Genomic DNA, 18,841 nt, shown 5'->3' with positions numbered 1-18,841 from the left:
CAGCGTAAAGTAGGCCTCAGTTACTAAGGACAAGGGAGAAGATAAGCTGTAAAACTCACTCAAGTGCAGCAGGAGTGACGACAAAAGAACTGGTGAGAGACAACAAGCAGAGAGGGAAGAAAGTAACGATATTTGTTCTACACAAACAGCATGTGAACAAAGTACGATACGTAGAGGGACTGGTTCTGTAAAGAACCTTCCCAATCGCAGAGTGTGTGACACAACAGAATGGAAGACGCAGGCATCAGTATACAGTTCATTATGAATATTAAGTCACAAACATTCATATTCTTTGGATTTGTGGTACAACCCTCTATCTACCCCCTACACTTGAGCCCCATTAACTCACGAGTAGTGTGATTGTTTGCCAATAAAATAAAACCTGGGTGATGAGTCCTGAGTCCTCGGGATCCCTGGAACAAGGCGATTTGTTGTCTCCAGCCTGTCTGAGCCTGAGGAAACTGCAACCAAGAAAAAAAACCACCTAAGTCCTTTTGTGCTACCAGCCCATGGTTTCACAGCAATACTCACCACCCAGCCCAGGGAGTGGTAGCTTGTTGTTCTGCAGGGACAGACCAGAGAGAGGGGACAGAAAAAGAACACTCGAATCATTGAATCATCGAATATCAGGGTTGGAAGAGACCTCAGGAGGTCATCTAGTCCAACCCCCTGCTCAAAGCAGGACCAATCCCCAACTAAATCATCAAAACCATTGTCCCTAGAGCACTGGCCAATGTATTCCCATGAAGGGTTTAGCCACCCCCATGGTGACTCATTTGCCTTACTATAGAGACCCCAGCCAAGACCAGGGCCCATTGCGCTAGCCGCTGTATTCATTCCTTATATCCATACTGAAAATCAAGATCAAGCGAGCTTTTACCCTTCTGCTCCACAGACCACGGGAGGTTTCTGTCCTCCCTGAGCTTGCCTCAGGACACCTGCATTACGGTTTGACAGGTGTACTGCCCTAGTCCAATGCCCACCAGACACTGTCCCCAGAGAAGGTCATGCCCACTTGGAGCCAGAAGCAAGAGCCCCTCGGGGCTCGCCCTCCTGCCTCACCGGGTAAGTGAGAACATACATGGAGAGAACTGCCCTAACCCGAAGAGTCTAAGGAGACCAGGGTGGGAGGGGACCAAGTACTGTGAGGGGAAATGACTTGCCCTAGGTCAGACAGCAGATGAGTGGCAAACTGGGAATCGAATCGTCCCCCAGTTCCAAGGCCAGTGCCCTATGTCCGAGACCATCCTGGGCTCCCCTCCAGTCTGCATTAATAGCACCTGACTAATGGGGGCTCCTTCTTCCTGCCTCTCCATTCATCTGCCCTGGTGCACGAGTTTCCTTGCCACACAGCAGACCGAAAAACCAGAGGCAGCGTTAACACGTGAGGCCAGGAGGGCTGGCAAGTCCAAGTAATGCCCCTCGCAAAGCTGCCAGGCTGGGGGAGAGGCAGCTTTGCCTCTCGCTGCAGGGGGCCGCAGCCCCAGATGATGCAGTCTGCTAGGGTCGCCTACTTCAGTGCAAGCTAGGAGCACATGGCCCACGGTGACTGTCCCCTCCTTGGGTCTTGTCCAGCTCACGCCTCTTTGCACCTGGCCCTTGGACACAGCTGCCATCACTCATGAGCCCGAGCACAGCCTGGGCCTGCCCCCAGCCCCTGCTAACAAACTCCAGTGTTAAGCCACAGGCTCTTCTGCCTCTGCCAGGCAGCGCTTCTGGAGCCTCAAGGCTCTAGGAGCCCCGGTGCTCCCTGTGGCCAGCTGGGGAAATCCTGCCTTGCCAGGAGGATCCCAGGGAGTGGCTGTGAGTTCCTGCAGCACGACCCTCCCTTCCTGCCATAGAGCGAGAGTTGGGAGGCTCTGTGCGTGCGTCTAGGCCCCACTTGGCAGCCGAGACCCACAGCCGGCAGAGTCAAATAGAGCACCCCCCCCCATGCGCCCTCCCCACACAGGCTCTGGCATTATGCTGTTCTTGGGAGCTGGGGAGCAGCTAAACCAGGGGCACAATGGGAGGGGGCACCCCTATGGATTTGCAAGAGATAATGTGGGGGGGGGGAACCTGACAAGAGAGGCAGCGGCAGGTGTGGGAGACAGCCTCACCTAACGGTCAGAGCACAGGCCCGCGAGTCAGGGGCTCAGTCAGCCCCGGACCTTCTGTGTAACCCGGTGGAGTGATGCCTTAGCCTCCATCTGCCCGCGTCCCCCACCTGCGACGTGGGGAAATGACACTGCTGCACGTCTGGAAAGTGCCCCGAGATCCTCTGGTGACAGGGGGCTGGGAAGTGTCAGGAGTACTGCAATTCTCTCCCCAGCTGATGTAAACCAGCGTCTCTCAATTGACTCAGCTGGCACAGGCCACTGTTCAAAGGTACGTGGCACCACCCTAGGCCAGGGCACACGGCATCCACAATCACCCTCATTTATCATGTGACCAGCTAATGACTGGCTAATTAAAATGCTTTAAGAGCACAGCTTTGTGGGAGCAGAGCACCCAGTGGGCATTAGAAACACCAACCCTAATTGGATTGTGATCAGTTATTCAAGTATCTTTAAGACATTGTTAGCGGAGCTCCTGGGGCAGCTTTTGTATCGAGCGCACTGCAGAAGAACCTGGGGTTCCTGGGCGTGGAGCAGCAATTGCACATGGTATGCAGAGTGTCTGCCACTAGTTAGAACTGTGGCCGGAGCTTAAATGCACGCTGGGGCTCCTAAGCGCACCCCTGCCAACCAGCTGCTCCTCAACGCTCTTAGCTTCTGAGGTGGTGCAAAGCATTTCCTAAAGCTTTCAGTCCTTGGCATTTTCTGTTGATTCTCTCCCACGGCAGTGCCAGGAGCCTTGGGCTGTGATTGGTCCACAGCTGCAATTCAGACTGAGGTCCTAAGGCGTGTGGTACAGGGGCACTTCCCCAAGGGGCAGGACGGTTTGTTAAAATAGCATTGCTGAGGACTGGCTAGTGCCAGAGTTTGGGGTCTTGGGCAACATCACACAGGGGCCCCTGCCTGGGACAATAAACTCCACCCGTTGCAAGCTCTGCATCCATTGCAAAGCCTCTGATAACTTGGGGGCTTGAGCAGGAGGCTAGGGCCTGCAGACCAGGCAAGTACCATCCCACCCTGCTTGCTGGCCTGGGTGACGTGCACTGGGTGTCTCACTCCACTTCCTAATGGACGGTCACTTTTGGGACGTGGACTCCCATTGCCAGGTGGTTGGCAGCCTGAGCACAGAGGCTAAGGACTGCATGGACCACGGAGACTGAAGTCCCCTCTCCCATCCCAGAGAGCAAAGTCCGCACTTGGACTCAGACCCCCGTGTGTGCAGCATGGGCCTGCTTGACATCATTTAGTTTTCCAGGGCTCGATTAGCTTTTGTGTGATATGTTCTCACCTGTGCAAGCTTCATGCCAGCGGGTGTGATGGGGCAGCCCAACTGCGGAGTACCCAGGGGAGGGTCAGGCTCCGTTCTGATCTGCGTGGGAAGCAGCTGGGCTTTGGCAGGAGCTGGAATTACCTGCAGCTGTCATGTTTCATAGCTGATGTTTTGTCTGGATGAAATTGAGCTGACAGTTTGCATTTGATGGAGTCCGGCGCTTGAGCTGTCAATCTGAGTGATGTACAGCGGGAGAGCCTGCTGAAGAACACTCAGAGCCCCTGCGCTGCCAAGCTCCTGCTTCAAAAGGGCTTGATTGTTCTTTGCATGTGGTGGAGAATCAGGGAGCCCACAGCCTGGTCCCCCAGGCCAGGGTTCTTGCAGCAGCTGGGCTGGATCCACCGGCACTGCTGTCACATACGCAGCACCACGGCTCCAAAAAGTCACGTTGCCCTTCGCTGTGCACGTGCTGAGACAAAGACCAGCATGCACAGGGACGCGTACATCCAGGGGCACACGTGCATTGCACCCACACACACAGACATTGACACGCTAACGTGCATTGTACACAGACACACCCAGTGCACTCTTTGCCCATGTTATAACCTGTAGCAAAGCCCGTTGCAGAAGGCGAAGTGCACGATGAAGGGGCTTTCACCTCTAAGCAGGAATCTAAGATCTCCCCTTTCATTATGCACCAGCCTGTGGTCAGTTTCACCTTGGAGGCGTGTGGGCCCAGGGCAGGCAGCTCTCAGCTCCTGTGGCTGACTGCCATCCATTAGCACTGGGCTGGAGCCACAGCCTCACTCCTGCCCAGCTTCCTGCATTATCTGTATCAGCAGCCCTCTGGCTCTCCAGTGGCAAAATGATTTCCTCTGAGGAAGTAATTTATGGCTGGAACGCTGCCCTGGCTCAGCCTCTGTGATCCCGCTCCGGACCTGAGTGCAGGGGCCCTGGAGCATTTTCCACGGCGTCACCAGGGCGGCTGCGAGGCAGAGGTGATGACCCAAGGCTGGGGGTTGTCATGGGGGCTCTGCAGGCAGAGGAGAGAGCCTGCAGAGCCTCGCACATGGTTCACTGACTTAGAAAAACACACACACGAGTTGTGGTCACAACTCCCCTGCTGGCCACGCGGCAGCTCATCCCTTAGAACCCCCAGAGAATTCTTAGGCCCTTTAGTGTGGTGCAGCAGATGAGTATCTGCACACATGGGGCATTTACTGACCATTACCACTTAGCACGCAGCAGCGCCCCGATGGGAGAGCTGTCCTGGCCCAAGCTGCGTCTGAGGTGTCCCCTCAGACATGGGATGCGCCTTCCCATCCCACACTTACTGCAATCCCTGGACACTGGAGGCAGATTCTCCTAGTCAAACATGGCTGCCAGTTTACTTGGTTTCACCCCCTTCAGCCTGGTGTGTGGGAAGCAACCCCACACTGACCTTGTATTAACATGCCGGGCCTCTGCAGCATGCAGGAGATTCCCCTGACCTGCAGTTGCTGTGTATGGCTACAGGGATGGGCAGGGGACACAGGGAGGTTGGCACATCCCCTCACAGACTGAGCAAAGTGTTTGGCCATGTAGAAGCAAACACAGGCTGTTTTGAAGGGGTCCTCCATGCTGGAATAAGCCATGGACAAGCGCAGCAGTCTTTGATTGTCAGGCGGTGGCTTGTTTGTAGCCATGCCCGCAGGGCTCAGTCAGCTGGGGAGAAAGGCACATGTGAGCGCAATGTCATTTCCCTCAGGCTGGATCAATGCAGGGTGTCACAAACACCGGCTGGAAGGGGCTGAAAGACACAAAGAACACTCTGTGCCCAGCCCAGCAGGACCAGGCCCATCCCGCACTGCCAGTGGCGGGCGCCTTGGGGGCACATGGAATGCCAGACCCGTGCACTTGTCCCTGTGTGTGCTCGGGTGCGGAGGGACTGGGAGGCTGTGTTTGGTGGCTACCCCTGCCCCTCTCATTAGTACCGGGGCTGTCCCCTCTTGGTTACTAAGCCAAGCAGCAGCTTTTATGAGAACCGCATGCGCAGACCTGGCCTAAATCGGGAGTGCCAGTACAGGGACTTTGGGAGGTTACAATTATCAAACAATTTCTGCTGAATTACATGCTCCCACATCAGCAGGTCATTCCCCCTACCTCCCTGCTCTGCTACTTGAACAGCTGCTAGGAGCAAGCTCTATATTTGTTTGGGTTACTGCAAACCCGAGAGTAAACTAAACAAACTGGACTGCAACGGAGATGGATTGCCTTCTGGGCCCAGCTTTCTCCCTCTGATCTACTTAGGCTGCCCTAGCTCAGATGGCTGGGATGGGAAGCTTAAGTGACTTATCTGGCTTTAACAGCATCACACAATCGGCAGAGCAACAAGACTTCAGCTTTCTAGTGGGCCGAGGGGGCGCACAGGGATGGAAAGGCCCAAGGAATGAATAGCCCGGGCTTTGCTCCTGTCTCGCCAGTTAAATTGTTCTTCTAGAATTAGATTCTGGATCCTGAGTGTCAAGGTAAAATTACAAGCAAAGTTTCCTAACATAATTGGCAGCGAGACAATGTGCAATTCAGAGCTGACTAAACCAGCAAGACCCTGGGCCAGGGCCAAGAGATTGTCTGGGCCCAGTGCGGACAGAGGGCTTTAAAAGGAGAGAGAGAAAATCTGTGAGATTGAAAGAAAGAAACCAGAACGTACAGTCCTGGGCAGAGTAACCCCTCTCCCCCCAGTGAAAAGCACGTCCTGCCATCCGCTCGGATAATCCACCCAGACAGCTACCCCAATTCACTGGGATCTTTTGCTGCAGTCATTTTTCAAGGCAATTACGTATGACCAGTCAGACTCCTAAACTCAATTGCAATGAAAAAGGCAGGTCAGCCACACTGGCTTCCAGTTAACAATGCTGAGGGGAGAGGGATGGGCTGCAGCTACCTCACCTAAAACTCAGGAAGAGGCAGGGGTTAAATATCCCAGTACCAAAGTGAGGGCATTGTCAGCCATGGGGTGGAGACCTGCCACCAGCCCGTCCATGGGCATTCATTGTAAGTTCTCGCCCTGCTAAGAGATGCCGGAGCATGCACCCCAGGCAGCTGGCTCACTGGGGTTCTGCACCCCCGTGCCAGAGACATTTAAAACTAGACAGGACAAAGCCCTGGGGAACAAACTGTAGGGACTGTCCTGGTCTGGGGCCATGGCTTAGCTGGGGCACAATTGGGTCCTTCCAGCTGAGTTCCAGTTACTGCTGACTCCATCCTCTGTCCCAGAGCCCAGCACGTCAGCAGGGAGAGCCCATTGCTCAGAACGGAGGCTGCCACTGAGTGGAAGGGGGCACTGAGGCCTGCCGGGAGGTTTTGGAAGGGCTGTCTGCAGCCATTAAGTGGTGCATTCCTGACCTGTAGCGTCTGAGGCTCTGAACACGGCCGGCGGTGCCAGGGAGATGACTCACTGAGCGTGGCAGGGCTCTGAGCTCTGACCAATGGTCACCTCCAAAGGGCCCCAGGAGGTAAGTCCTGCTGGCAAGAAAGTGTAACACACAAAAGGTTAATTCCACACCTCCCTCCTTGCCCATCGCCTGGCACTGGGAAGGGGATGGTCAAGGGGCTCTCCTAATTCTCTGCTCTTCCAGGCCAATCCAGAGCTAAGTGACCCAGCCAGAGACTGCCTGGGTCCAGTGTGACTGCAATATTTGCCACACACCATCGCAGTGCAGGGCTCATGGCCACTGTGGGCCCAAAGGCAGAGCTGTCACGGAGGGGCTCAGAGGGGCAAGGTGAAGGCCAAGAGAAGCCATCCTGTGGAGAAGGTACTGTGTGTGCTCGAGGATGGTGTCCAGGGTGCCGAGAGCTCCCAGGCCCCGGGCTTGGAGAAAAACAGAGGCCATGGAGGTAAGGTTGCTGCATACAAAACCAGGCTCCATTCCGCACAGCCTGGGCCTACACTGACACACGTTTAAAGTCTGTGTAAACACAAGCGGCGCTGGGACACTGGCTCCCTGAGAAGACTCTGGTCCCACGTTCAACTGCAGGAGGCTCAGTGTTTCCCCTAGGCGAGTTACACCGTTCTCTGGAGCAGGGAGCTGCACTCCTGAGGGGCCTCATCCCCTCACTCCAACAGGGACTCCGTGGTGCTGCCGGAGCTGCTGGGATCTAGAACAGGGACCCTTTGCCACAGAGGGGCAGGATGGCCTGGAGGGTCAGGCCGAGCTGCCCGAGATCTGGGCTCAGCTCTCTGGGTGACCTTGGACAAGTCACCTCGGCCTCAGCTCCCAGGCCCTAGCCCGCCAGGGAAGTAGGCAGGTGGGAGGGCTCAGCTAGGATAAAAGCTTGTCACTGAATAAACCAGCCCAAATGTGGGGCGCAGGGAGGGCTCCTGCTGCTCCCGTCCCCTGGCTCAGGTCGCTGCGGCTCGCTCACGCCTCGTCCCTTCCCCTGCACCATGTCACGAACACCGAGTGCTGAGGCTGCTCTCTCTCAGCGCGGGGGAGCCGCCATGTCCCAGCGTGCTCGGGTCCACGCCAGCAAAGCACAAGGAAATTCGCACGCAGCTCCCCTGCCCGTGTCCAGCCCCGCTGAGCCCAGGGAACCGGCTGTTTGCCGTGAGCTGTGGGCAAAGCAGGCGGGACGCAGGCTGGGCCCAGCTTCCCACTCAGGAAGCGTCTTACCAGTGGCACCCGGAGGCAGGGTCAGGGATGGGGCGACGGGATGTGGAAGTGCTGCCCATTGATCTTCAGTGACTGGCCGATCAGCTGGGGGCAGGGCTGCCTCCCCCTCCTCCACTTTCGGAAGGGAAAATGGAGCTGAAGCCCGGCCGCTGCTGTGCTAGATGAACCGGGGCAGGCAGGCAGCAGCAGAAGCCCTGCAAGCAGGGCGCAGGCAGCAAGGAACCGTGCTGGGAGTGGGCTGCAGCCCTCCCAAGGACGGTGGGCTGGGGGGAAGAGCAGAGAACTGGGACTCAGGGCGCTCATATTCCATGTCCGGCTCTGGCCCCGATTCCACCCCGGCTCTAGGGCCGGTCACTTGAACAGCCTGTGCTTCAGCTTTGCCCTCGCTGCCGTGGCTGGAAGAGTTCGTACACGCCCCGTAGGGGTGTCACCAGGCTGCATGGCCTTAAAGTGAGTGGAAACCCCGGGGTGAAGGGCCCTGCCCAAGGGCAAAGCCTTTCTAATGGAACAGCTCATCGGCCCCTCCGTGATAACAGCAGGGCAGGTAAAAGCGAGCCACAGGTGGGCTCTCCTGCCCCTGGAGAATTATCTGCAGGGGAGACCCCATTTCCACTGTTAGCCTCCGGAGACCTGGGACTTCATGACAACAGGCACAAGGCACCTGAGTTCTGCTTCCTCACACCCCACCTGTGCCGCGGTCTACAAGCAACTAGCCAGCGAGCAATGGGTTGGTCAAGGGGCAGCTAGGGAAAGTGGATATTGCAAACGTAGAACGCATGTAAAAATTGCACTGAGTTGGTTGCATCCATGTCCCCCCACTCTTCACACATCTCTTCTTATTCACAACGCAGCGCGGACAAGGGATTTTTAACAGTGAGGGTAATGAGCCACTGCGACAATCTACCAACAGAGTGCAGTAGATTCTCCATCATTTGTAGTCTTTCAATCGAGAGTGGATGTCTTTCAACAAATCCCTCTCTAGCTCAACCACCATATATGGGCTAGATGCAGAAATCACAGGGTCAAGTTCTCTGGCCTGCGCGCAGAAGGAGGTCATACTAGTTGTCATGTTCTCCCTCTGGCCTTAAAATCTCTATTCTCAGGGTACATTTGCTTTTGGAGCTGGAGGGTGAATTCCAGCTGGAGGAGACATACCTGCACTAGATCTGCCCGAGCAGTTTCCACACTATGCATCCGATGAAGTGAGCTGTAGCTCACGAAAGCTCATGCTCAAATAAATTGGTTAGTCTCTAAGGTGCCACAAGTCCTCCTTTTCTTTTTGCGAATACAGACTAACACGGCTGTTACTCTGAAAGATAGAATGTAGCCATGGCAGCGTGAATAGCCGGAGCGGCGAGCCAGCCAGTATGTGCCAAGCGTCCTGGACGGGATAGTGTCCAGGTGGCTAGCCCAGGTCGCAGAGCTGCAGCACATGCTGCTTTCAGCACACGCTCCGACAAAGCTAGCCTGGGTGTGTCTCCTGCCGCTCCAGCACGGGCTCCAGCTCCAAGTGTAGACGAACCCTGAGAAGCCACAGCCTTAAAAACCAAACCTCAGGTACCAAGGGCCTGCCAGACAAAAGGAGAGATCAGCGCCACTCTCCCTTTCCATGTGTGTTTGTTAAAGCTGAGTTAATAGTGAAAACACTGTTTTCCAGCCTGGAGAAATAGCCAGCCCTCTCAGATTGATGGGGCAGGGATCAAAGAACCTATTCAGTGCCTGCAAATCAGGTGGTTATTCCCCCTGCTGAGCTTTTAGCCTAAGCAAGTGGCACGGCTGAAGTCAGTCCTCTATTAACATATTTAATTGCCCTCTTGGTAACCTCTGATGAATGATCTGGTGATGGTGATAGCAGCAGGTTCTGATGATGTAAACATGACTTACATCTCCAAATCGCCCTGCCAAGCGGCTCCGATGGAGAACAATGATTTATGCACATCCCCGCTCTGCCGTTCCCGTCCCCCTGCAGCTCTAAGAGCTGTACAGTGTAATCTAGCACTGTGAGCCAGATATAAATCACTTGATTAAAAGCTTTAACTAATTTAAGGTGGGCGGGGGAAGGGGGGGATGGAGCTGATCAATTTAATTTACACAAGGAAATAGCAACAAACAGATGCTTTGAAAAGGGCTAGCGAATCACAAAGGAAACAGAACGGGTTGGAAAAGGGGGCAAGAGAGACAGCCTGGAGCCACCGGCAGGCCAGGAAAAGTTCAATGAGAGCTGCTCACGTGCCCATTGGGTCGGGCACCTGATAAAGGGGCTAACACACCTCCTGCACCAGAACTGAAGACCCAAGCTGACAAGCAGAAGATGAAACCCTCCGCACGGAGCAGTACCGGAGTCAGAGCACCAGCAGGATTCCTTTTCAACACACAGGTCCCTAGGTTTGCTTAGCTGGCAGCACACACCTGCACTGCAGGAGCACACTGCCGTTCGATGACGCACAGCCTACCACTCGGGCAGCGTTTCTCAGTCTAGAGCCATGGCTGGACTCCACGTTTGAAGGCAGGCAGCCAACTCAGCCAGTTCAGCCAGTCTCTTCCAGGGGCCTGACATGTGACAGTCTGGCCAACACACCAGGGATTGAACCAGGGCCCTCCAGCACTAAATGCATGAGGTGCTACCACGGGAGCAAAAGAGCCACGTCTCTATAACTGTGTCCTGTAACAAACAACTTCTATGGTCTGTGATCAGCTGGGCCAGAGGGACTGTGACATGCTCACCAGGGGGGAATGAATACAACTGCCAAAACCTCCTTTTGCAGCTCCACACTGGGCATGTGCTGCTGAAGGGACAGGATTAGCCATGAAACGGGCTCTTTTCTCCATCCACAGCAGGATGCCGTGGGTTTGGCTTTCGTGGGTCATTCATTTGAAGGAGAGGGTCTTGAAATCTCCAAGGCAGCCGGTTGGGCCAGGACAGCGGAGCCTCCTTCAGTTCCTATTTGCTGGGGGTTCCTTAGGAATCAGAGCTGAATTCCACAGCCCCGGCCAGCCATTTTAAACATTAAACTGAGTCACATCACAATTTGAGACAAATGTTGCTAAATAAAGACGCTTTGCGCCCTCCTCCATCCCTGTATCCTGCTCGGTGAGATGGAGACACCTTGCTATTTGTACAGCACCAATGGTTTGCTCAGTGATTTATGGACAAGTATCTGAGTGATGGTCACCCTCAAAGGAGCTTATGGTGAAGACCAAGTGGGGAAGCGTAGGGAGCCCAACCTCTGCCGAGCCCAGTTCCAACCACCCAGAACGCCAGGACTGCAGTCTCTGTCAGGCTGACACCTTTCACCAGCTCTCAGCCCATGCCCACACTGGGGACATCAGGGCAGCACAGCAGCACCCCTTGCCCCAAAAAGCATCGCCCTTCTGAGCCAAGCTGTCTTATTCTTTCCATCCACCCCAGCAGCTCCTTGTCCTGGGCTCTGTGTGCAAGCACCTTATCGCATTTCAACCTTTCAAAGCTGAAGCCAGGGGAGGGTGGAGCTCAGCTTTTCAGCTGCAGAAAGCATTCTGAATTTTCCAGCTCAGCAGGATCACCAGCCTGGTCCCAGCTGATGCAGCGAGTGACTCATGACTCAGCAATGCTGCCCTGAACCTGACGACACCAGTTCCATAAGTGGCCAGATGTGAATGGCAGGCACTCAGGCCCTGCAGGGCCCAGTGCTTTGGAAGCCCAGGCCCCATTTTAAGACCATTTTCTAGGTTTTTATCACCTCAAGACTCTCAACAGCTGAAATGCATTTCTCAGGCTTTGAACAATTTCTCAAGGCAGTGGGGTCAACTTTAAATCCAAACAGGCTGTGGTAACGCTGAGCGAATCAGGGCTGGCACCATATTCATCCTTGCAGGAGAAGGCAAAGCAAGAGGCAGGGAAATCTCAAGAATAGAATCGAAGCAGATGGAATTTAAGTGAGCATCACAGGAGAGGTTTGGGCCCCCTCGAGCTGGAATCTAGGCTGGATTTGGGGTGTCTGCCAGCAACTTTGCAGCCTGTGTACAAAAACTAGCCCTAATTCTTCCCTGCAGTCCCAGTGGCTTCAGGAGAGCTGGCTATGAGAGCAGGGTGGCAGGGAGCCCTGAACTCAATCCCCATTCAAATGATAGCCTCAGCATGGAGGAAGGCCATTGCGGATTTCCACAGCTTACCCAGGTACCGCCAAACTTGCAAACGTGCCCTCTGCTCCCGGAGAAGTCAGCAGAGTGACGGTGTCTTTCTATCCCCCAGCCACGGAGGTTGTGTCACACTTACCACAATCTGCAGCCCCAGCAGACAAGCCAGTGAACACACAGCAGCAATGCGGTAACCATTTCCCAGGGCTGACCTAGCCAAACGTTTTTCTAACCAGCTGGGGGAGAAAGAGCTTACCCCTGCCTGGGACAAAATTGCAGAGGGTGAGGACTATCAAGGGGATCCAGGACTGCAGGATTCTCTGGAGTAACTCCACATGCTTACCCTCAAAGGGCAAGTTACTGGGTCCCTCGTTCATCACATGGCGTGTGGTGCCCCGGTAGTGCCAGCCTGGTGCCAGCCTCCATCCTTCCCAGTCTGCCTGGCAAAGCCAGAAAATGCTCCTCTGCTCCTGGCAGAAAACTTGTCTAGAGAGGAATATTCAGGAAAAGTGAGGTTTGTCTCCAGCTGCCAGGACACAGCAGCCTCTCCAAGCAGGATGCCTGGCAGAGGAGAGCTCCCTTTGGGACATGCTACAGATTCATTCAATCAGTCCCTCTCTGTGCTATGCACAGATGACATGGACACTTCCTGGGGAGCTACCAGGGGAACCCAAATATACTAACTGCATTGCCTAGGAGTTAACTCTTCTCTGCTGTCATCCCTTCACTCCAGAATCTCTTTCCCTACCATGCTGCCCTTTCCTTTTTGTCCTCTGGTCACCTTCTCCTATCTTTGCCTCTACCGCTGACCTTCACTTGACTCATTTGGCTTCTCTTCCAACTTGGCGCATCAGCTTCGATGTCAACTCGCTCACAGGGGCAGTCCCACCAGGAGGGAGGTTTGGAGATGGGAGACAATGGGGTCATTGGGGCAGGCGTAAAGGGGAAAGAGCTAGAGGTGGAGAGCAGGTGAGATCCTTCAACCCAGCCAGGATTTACCCAGAACAATACAAAAGACTCATTGCTCCTGAATGTGACTGCCAAGCCATGGTTTACCTTGTGGACCTGAACACTCAGAGCCATTAATGGAGTTTGTCCTCCCAACACGCGACTCCTTATTCCTAGGCGAGGAAGAATGGTCCAGTGGCCAGGCCGATTTCCTGGTCTCGAGGAACCCAGAGCAGGAAGGTCACAGCAGATCACGCATCTTCTCTGTGCAAAAGTCAGGAACGCCTTGAAGAGGAAGGTGGAGATTGGCAAATACATTCCGGCATTCATGCAGCTATGCTTGGGCAGGAACATGACAGAGCAGAGATTGAGGGGGTTTCGTCCAACATCACTGTGTGTTTATTTTCTGTTTCCAATGTTCACACAATACTAAAACCACGCAGGTAGAAGGGAACTGATTTGAGCGACCAGCTAACGCTGCTCGGAGCCCAACCTGTGGCTCAGTCCGGGGAGAGGAGCACAGAGCTCAGTAAGTCAGAGGCTTGTGCCTGAGGTTCCGGCAGGGACGCAGTTAAAATTCCACGCTCAATTGGTCACATTTTAGTATTTAAACTCAAGCCCAGCTGTCCTGAGGATGAAGTTATTTCATAAGAGGAAGGCAGCACACATGGTTGTTGCCAAAACATCTGGTTACAGCCCATAGCTAATTCCTCCATTTGCTGCAGCAAGTCTAGCATCAAACTCTCTGATGGAGGAAAAACAAAAGGAAATAAAATTCATCCTTTGTGCAGAGCTCGAAGGCCCTGGGATGAAAAGCTTGGGAGGAGTGCAAACATGGACAAAGCCTCCCACTGCTCCTGTGGAGAGACACTGTGTTAGCCTTGTTTTACAACGGGTAAACTGAGGCAGAGAGAATAAAGTGTCCTGACAGACCCAGAAATGGAACCCAGGAGTTCTGACCCATGTTCTGTTTGGTGTAAGTTTGTCAATTGACAGAGATTTTGTTTTGCAATGGTGGGGTGGGAGAGGGGCTTTAAAGCTAGAAAATGTGCGTGAACAACGCAGGTCCCCACACGACCTGGTCAGATCTGGTCTCAATGGCAGGGGTGAGGCTCACCAGAACAGCAGGGGGACTCTGCCTCCTTTCTGGTGCACCAGAAGAGCACTGATTTAATCTCCTTGTAAAATGGGGCTATAACCATGTCTCACACTGTGTGAGAGCCCGGGGCAGATGACAGGAGAAGACAGAGCTTTTTTCTGCAGTACCACAGAACTCCAACCCAAGGGGAACTCTCTAGACACAGGTAGGCAATGTTTTTCCATCAAAATATTTTTTGGATTAAATGTGTTTTTCTGACTAAGATAAATAACGGCCACCGTGTTGAGGTTTTCCAATGAATGAAGCAGTGAAAAAAAATTCTGGGGAAATTTTGAAAAACCAATTTTTTAACAAGAAGTTTCCCCACAAAAAAAACCTGGTAATTTTTGACCCCACACTAGAATTTTCCCTCCTAAAACTGGCACATAACATGTAAGTATAAAATCACAAGACTGTTCCCAATGGCCTGGGGAACGATCTAGGGTGAAATCATCCTAAGCCAATGCCTACCAGTCACTTGCACGCAGGCTAGGAGAACCAGGGTCACCTGTCTCTGCCCTGGATTTCTCCAGTTGGTTCAAAGTTAGGTTAACTTTCCACCCTTGCCCCAAGGGAAAATTTCCTTCTGCAGAGTTGGGCAATGATCCCACAGCATAGGCTCAGCCAGTCAGGGACACAGAAAAGAAACCATGCTGAAACTCAAAACACACCACAAAGAGCAAAGCTAGAGGATTCACAATGTTCCAGCAAGGGGAAAAGTTAGCAAGAAGTTTGTGCAGATAGTCCATGAACAAACCAAGACGGGCTTTTGGCACAAGCTTTTGGCACGAGGTCCTAAATTGAACTCAGCCCCAGGCTGGGCTTGAGTATCTTTGTGGCTTACCTCATAGCAGTTCGCACCATGTCTCCTGCTGCCTAGGCGTAACCCAGCTATCTCCTGACAAAGGTTTTCTGTGCAGCACTCAGAGTCACCAGGCAGATGCTGATAGTTCTCAAGCAGCCGCCATCCAGTGCTTTTCAAACTGTAGTCGAGCTGCACTCCAATGGCAGAGCAAGGGGCCACTGCCAAGCCGGCAGCTGCTAGGCCAAGCGGAGCCCTAAGCCGAGCAGAAGTGCTGTAGAAATCCGTTGGTATCTCTTATGCTTCAGTAGTGCCCACAGGCCCAATCAGGCTCATGGCTCTGCTGGGTGCTGTACAGACAGACGAGGATACATTCCTTGCCCCCAATACTAATTTTAACCCGCTTACCACACATTCCTTTAAGACTGAATGCTGTTTTCGGTTGGCTCAGGTCAGAGCTGCCTCCCTGTTGATCCCCAGCCAACTCCAAAGCAGGAGGCGACAGCTACCAAGTCCTTGGCTGAGCTGTTATGACACCCAGCAGGCCAGCAGCAGAACGCAGGTGTCCTGTGGCCTAGCCACAAAACCTTCCCCCAGAGGTCCATTAGGACCTTCCAGAACCCTGAAGTCTTTGCTCCATGCTCTCCTAGCTGTCTGAGAATTAGGAAATGCTGGGAAGGCCCCATATCAGGCTGAAGTGCTCAGAGCAGCCATACAGATTCCCTCCCAATTTACTTTATCCCAAAGCCAGGTAAAGGAGATGGCCGTATATACTCAAGAGTACTTGAAATCCAAAGGAGCAGCCCTTTCACCTTCTGCAACTTGTGCAATGCCAACAGTAGCTGTGCCTGTACCCGTCCCCTCCTCCTGCCCCACCTCCCGGTTCACAAGGAATTAGAGGGTGCACAAGCCTCCCAGAGAGACGCCTCCCACCAGAGTTGGTATAAACTGCAAGGCTGTATCAAAAACTCTTGGTTAAAGTCTTTAATAATTACAAGAATTCCAGATTCATTACAGAAGAGCTTAGAACAATAATATTTCTCCATACAAAGGCAAAATAAACTTTTCAAGTAACAGCATCCTGGCTCTGGAGTTTGAAATGCCTGTGGGTGGAAGGGAAGGGCTCCTGCTCCTGGGCGTCTGCCACAGCACAAAGGCACCTTTCCCCCGGAGGAACTGCTCCAGGGGGCGAGAGGGTGGGGAATCTGGACTCGGCCTTCAATGGCCGCAGCTAAGAGGGAGAGTTTGCTGAACACAGGTAACGTGGAGTTCAGTGAAGTGCAGGTCTAGCACAAGGAAAAGCCAGTTAAGGATGTGGCCTTGTGTAAAAAAAAAAAACCCAACAAAAATGCACTGTTCCCTTCCACAGCCCAAGCTAAGCAGCCCAGGTTTATCTCCATGCTAACCACAGCCGGGGCTTCTAATACAAGGCAGGGTTGAGGTTTCTAAGAACTGAAAGTGTCACTGGAAAAAGAGCATTCAAAGACACACAAAACCACTGGCCAAACAGTCCTTGCTGAGCCACCACAAGGAACTTCCCCTGAAACAAGAACAAGGACACCTCTTATTCCACTTTGGAAGGGAGCTTCCCTTGGCCTTCCACTGGGAAGAAAGAATCTACAGAGCTCCTCCCTGCAGACCTCCTCATCCGCACCGTGCAGATGTACCAGGTGCGTTTAAGGCACTCAAGGAGTTCGTTCGAGGAAGGAGAGCACCTCGCCAGGTGGAGGAGAGACAGGGGCTCACCGGCCCCTGCACTCCACACTCTAGACCAGAGTGCATGGCAGGAGCAATGGGGAGCTGATTCAGAGACAGGGATGGGAAGACTGAAGCAGGCTTGGAGCGCGGCTGGAATGTACATTGCGAAGCAGGATCGGAGGTGGCTAAACACCATGGATGCTGATTCAGTATTCCCTGCTCTCTCCAGATGCCCATGCAAGGCACACAGCAGGGAACCAACTCAGATATGACAAAGGGTTATTCACGCTTCCTACAAACGCCTATGGCTATTGCTGGGAAAGGCGCTTTGCCCCTCCCCACACGGGCAGAGTCCCAGCTCTGTCACTGGCAGTGTCCTAAGCCCTCTGTTTAAAATACAGATCACAGTGGCTCTCCAGCACGTCACTATCACACACTCACACACCAATATGGTGATCCGAGTGCTTCACAAGCTGTGCCCGAGTCCAGAAGGGCCCCTCAGATCCAGAACCCAGCACCAGATGCCAACAGAGGGATTTACATGGGGGTCGAGGTGTGAGAAGGGAGAAAAGGCCATTTATACAATGACAACATATTCCCGAAAGGCAGCAAACATTGTCATTAGTACGGTTTAATACAACCCCATATAAAACTGAAGCAGCAGCGATTTTTATTGAGGGACCTAAACTGAAATAGGATTTAGAACATAATTTAAAAAAATAAAAACAGCAAAAGTAGCAAAATATATGAACTTTTTTTTTTATAGCAACTGATCTCTACCAGCCACTAGTAACTTACTACCAAACTGGTATATCTCTGGTAACAACCCTTTTTAAAAAGACATGTAAATATATATTCATATTTATACATATTTGTAGCTATGTACACAAGATTTCTTTTTGTTTGTTTTTAGCACTGGTATATTTGGCTGCTTCCTCCACTATCAGTGCTGAGCCGGGGTATATGCTGCGTCTGTACCATGTGTTTGGTCAGTAAAGCAAATTAGTATTGGAATTAATAAGCCATTGGCCAGTCTTCAAACCATCTCACATTGCAATAACCATCCAGCTAGGGTTCCCGCACCATCCAAGACGGAGATGCTTCCGACGCATTAAGATTTCCCAGCCTGCACTTCTTCACCGCTGGTGGAGTTGCACTCAGTGCTGGCATTAGCTTATTGAGCTGTCGAAGTTTGGATCGCGTGGGTTTGCAAGTATAAAAGAACACAAGGATAGCCCAGGTTTCCATGTCCTCCTCCTTGGGACTGTCAGTCTGTCAATCCCTTGCAAAGAAAGGAACGCACATTATTGGCTGGTTCCAGGAGAGGGAGCCTGCAGCTGGTTCTCTATCTGGGCACTGGCCAAAGAGTGGGGTTCAGTTTTAGTCCACTGCAACTATTCAAGCACAGGTTTCATGGAAAGGAAATAAAAAACAAACCTTTCAGATGCAGACAGTTCACAGCTAAGGTGGCTGGTGAAGCTGGCATGAGACATCGGTGAATTTGGTTATGGGAGATGTGTCTTTGAAATCCTTTACGCAATAGCTAAAAGTGATGGATAGCTGCACAGACAGCTTCCTGGCAGCAGCCTGGATAGCAGAGACGCATGCAAACACACACGCACACACACAGAGTTGTCAGTCTGTTGCATGGAAGTCCCAGCCTCAGCGTCGTTTAAGTCCACCGTTGGCGTGCTGATGCGGGTACTTGGGAAGACAAGGTTCGTCTGGAAGAGGATCGTGGGAAAAAACTGAGTCCTCCCCCGAGGAACAGGTGGAGCTGCGGGTGTCTGGGAAACTGGGAGAATACTGATCCAGCGGCATGGAAAGATCCAGGTATTCCTGGAGGGGACAAAATCCCAGGGACACAGCTCAGACCGAGAATCCAGAACCCAGGTTAGAAGAGGCCATGCAGTGAGCACACTACACTAAAGAAACAAGCAGAGCCGAGCCAGGAACCTCAGTTTCCCCACATGCGAGGGAACCTTTGCCCTGGTGGGCAGGGGAGGCATGTACATGGAACTCCCAATGATAACCACAGGCACCAGCGACCACACCGCATGGAGCCAACAACTCCAGCTCACTCACTTCTGGACTGAGGATGCCAAGTTGGGGTAAATGATG

The 18,841-nt window shown here is 53.0% G+C and overlaps 1 protein-coding gene across 8 annotated transcripts in view; it reads right to left on the bottom strand.

Moving 5' to 3' along the window:
* Positions 1-244: 244 nt before the first annotated feature.
* FGFR1 (fibroblast growth factor receptor 1) overlaps positions 245-18,841 on the bottom strand; it is an 86,173-nt gene continuing 67,576 nt past the window's right edge. For 3 of the 8 annotated variants that reach the window (XM_073325275.2, XM_073325277.2, XM_073325283.2), the window contains 2 exons: positions 13,191-13,367; positions 245-461 (listed from right to left, as the gene is read on the bottom strand). In XM_073325275.2, the coding sequence (XP_073181376.1) occupies positions 318-461; positions 13,191-13,367 (321 nt within the window). In that variant the 3' untranslated portion in view covers positions 245-317. Of the gene's footprint in view, positions 462-13,190; positions 13,368-15,991; positions 18,560-18,841 lie in introns of those variants that run through there. The other 5 variants (XM_073325279.2, XM_073325281.2, XM_073325284.2 and 2 more) reach the window with 3 other exon arrangements.

The sequence above is a fragment of the Lepidochelys kempii genome, chromosome 26 (assembly GCF_965140285.1).
Source record: "Lepidochelys kempii isolate rLepKem1 chromosome 26, rLepKem1.hap1, whole genome shotgun sequence".
NCBI lineage: Eukaryota > Metazoa > Chordata > Testudines > Cheloniidae > Lepidochelys > Lepidochelys kempii.
This window is presented reverse-complemented; position numbering and strand designations above follow the sequence as displayed.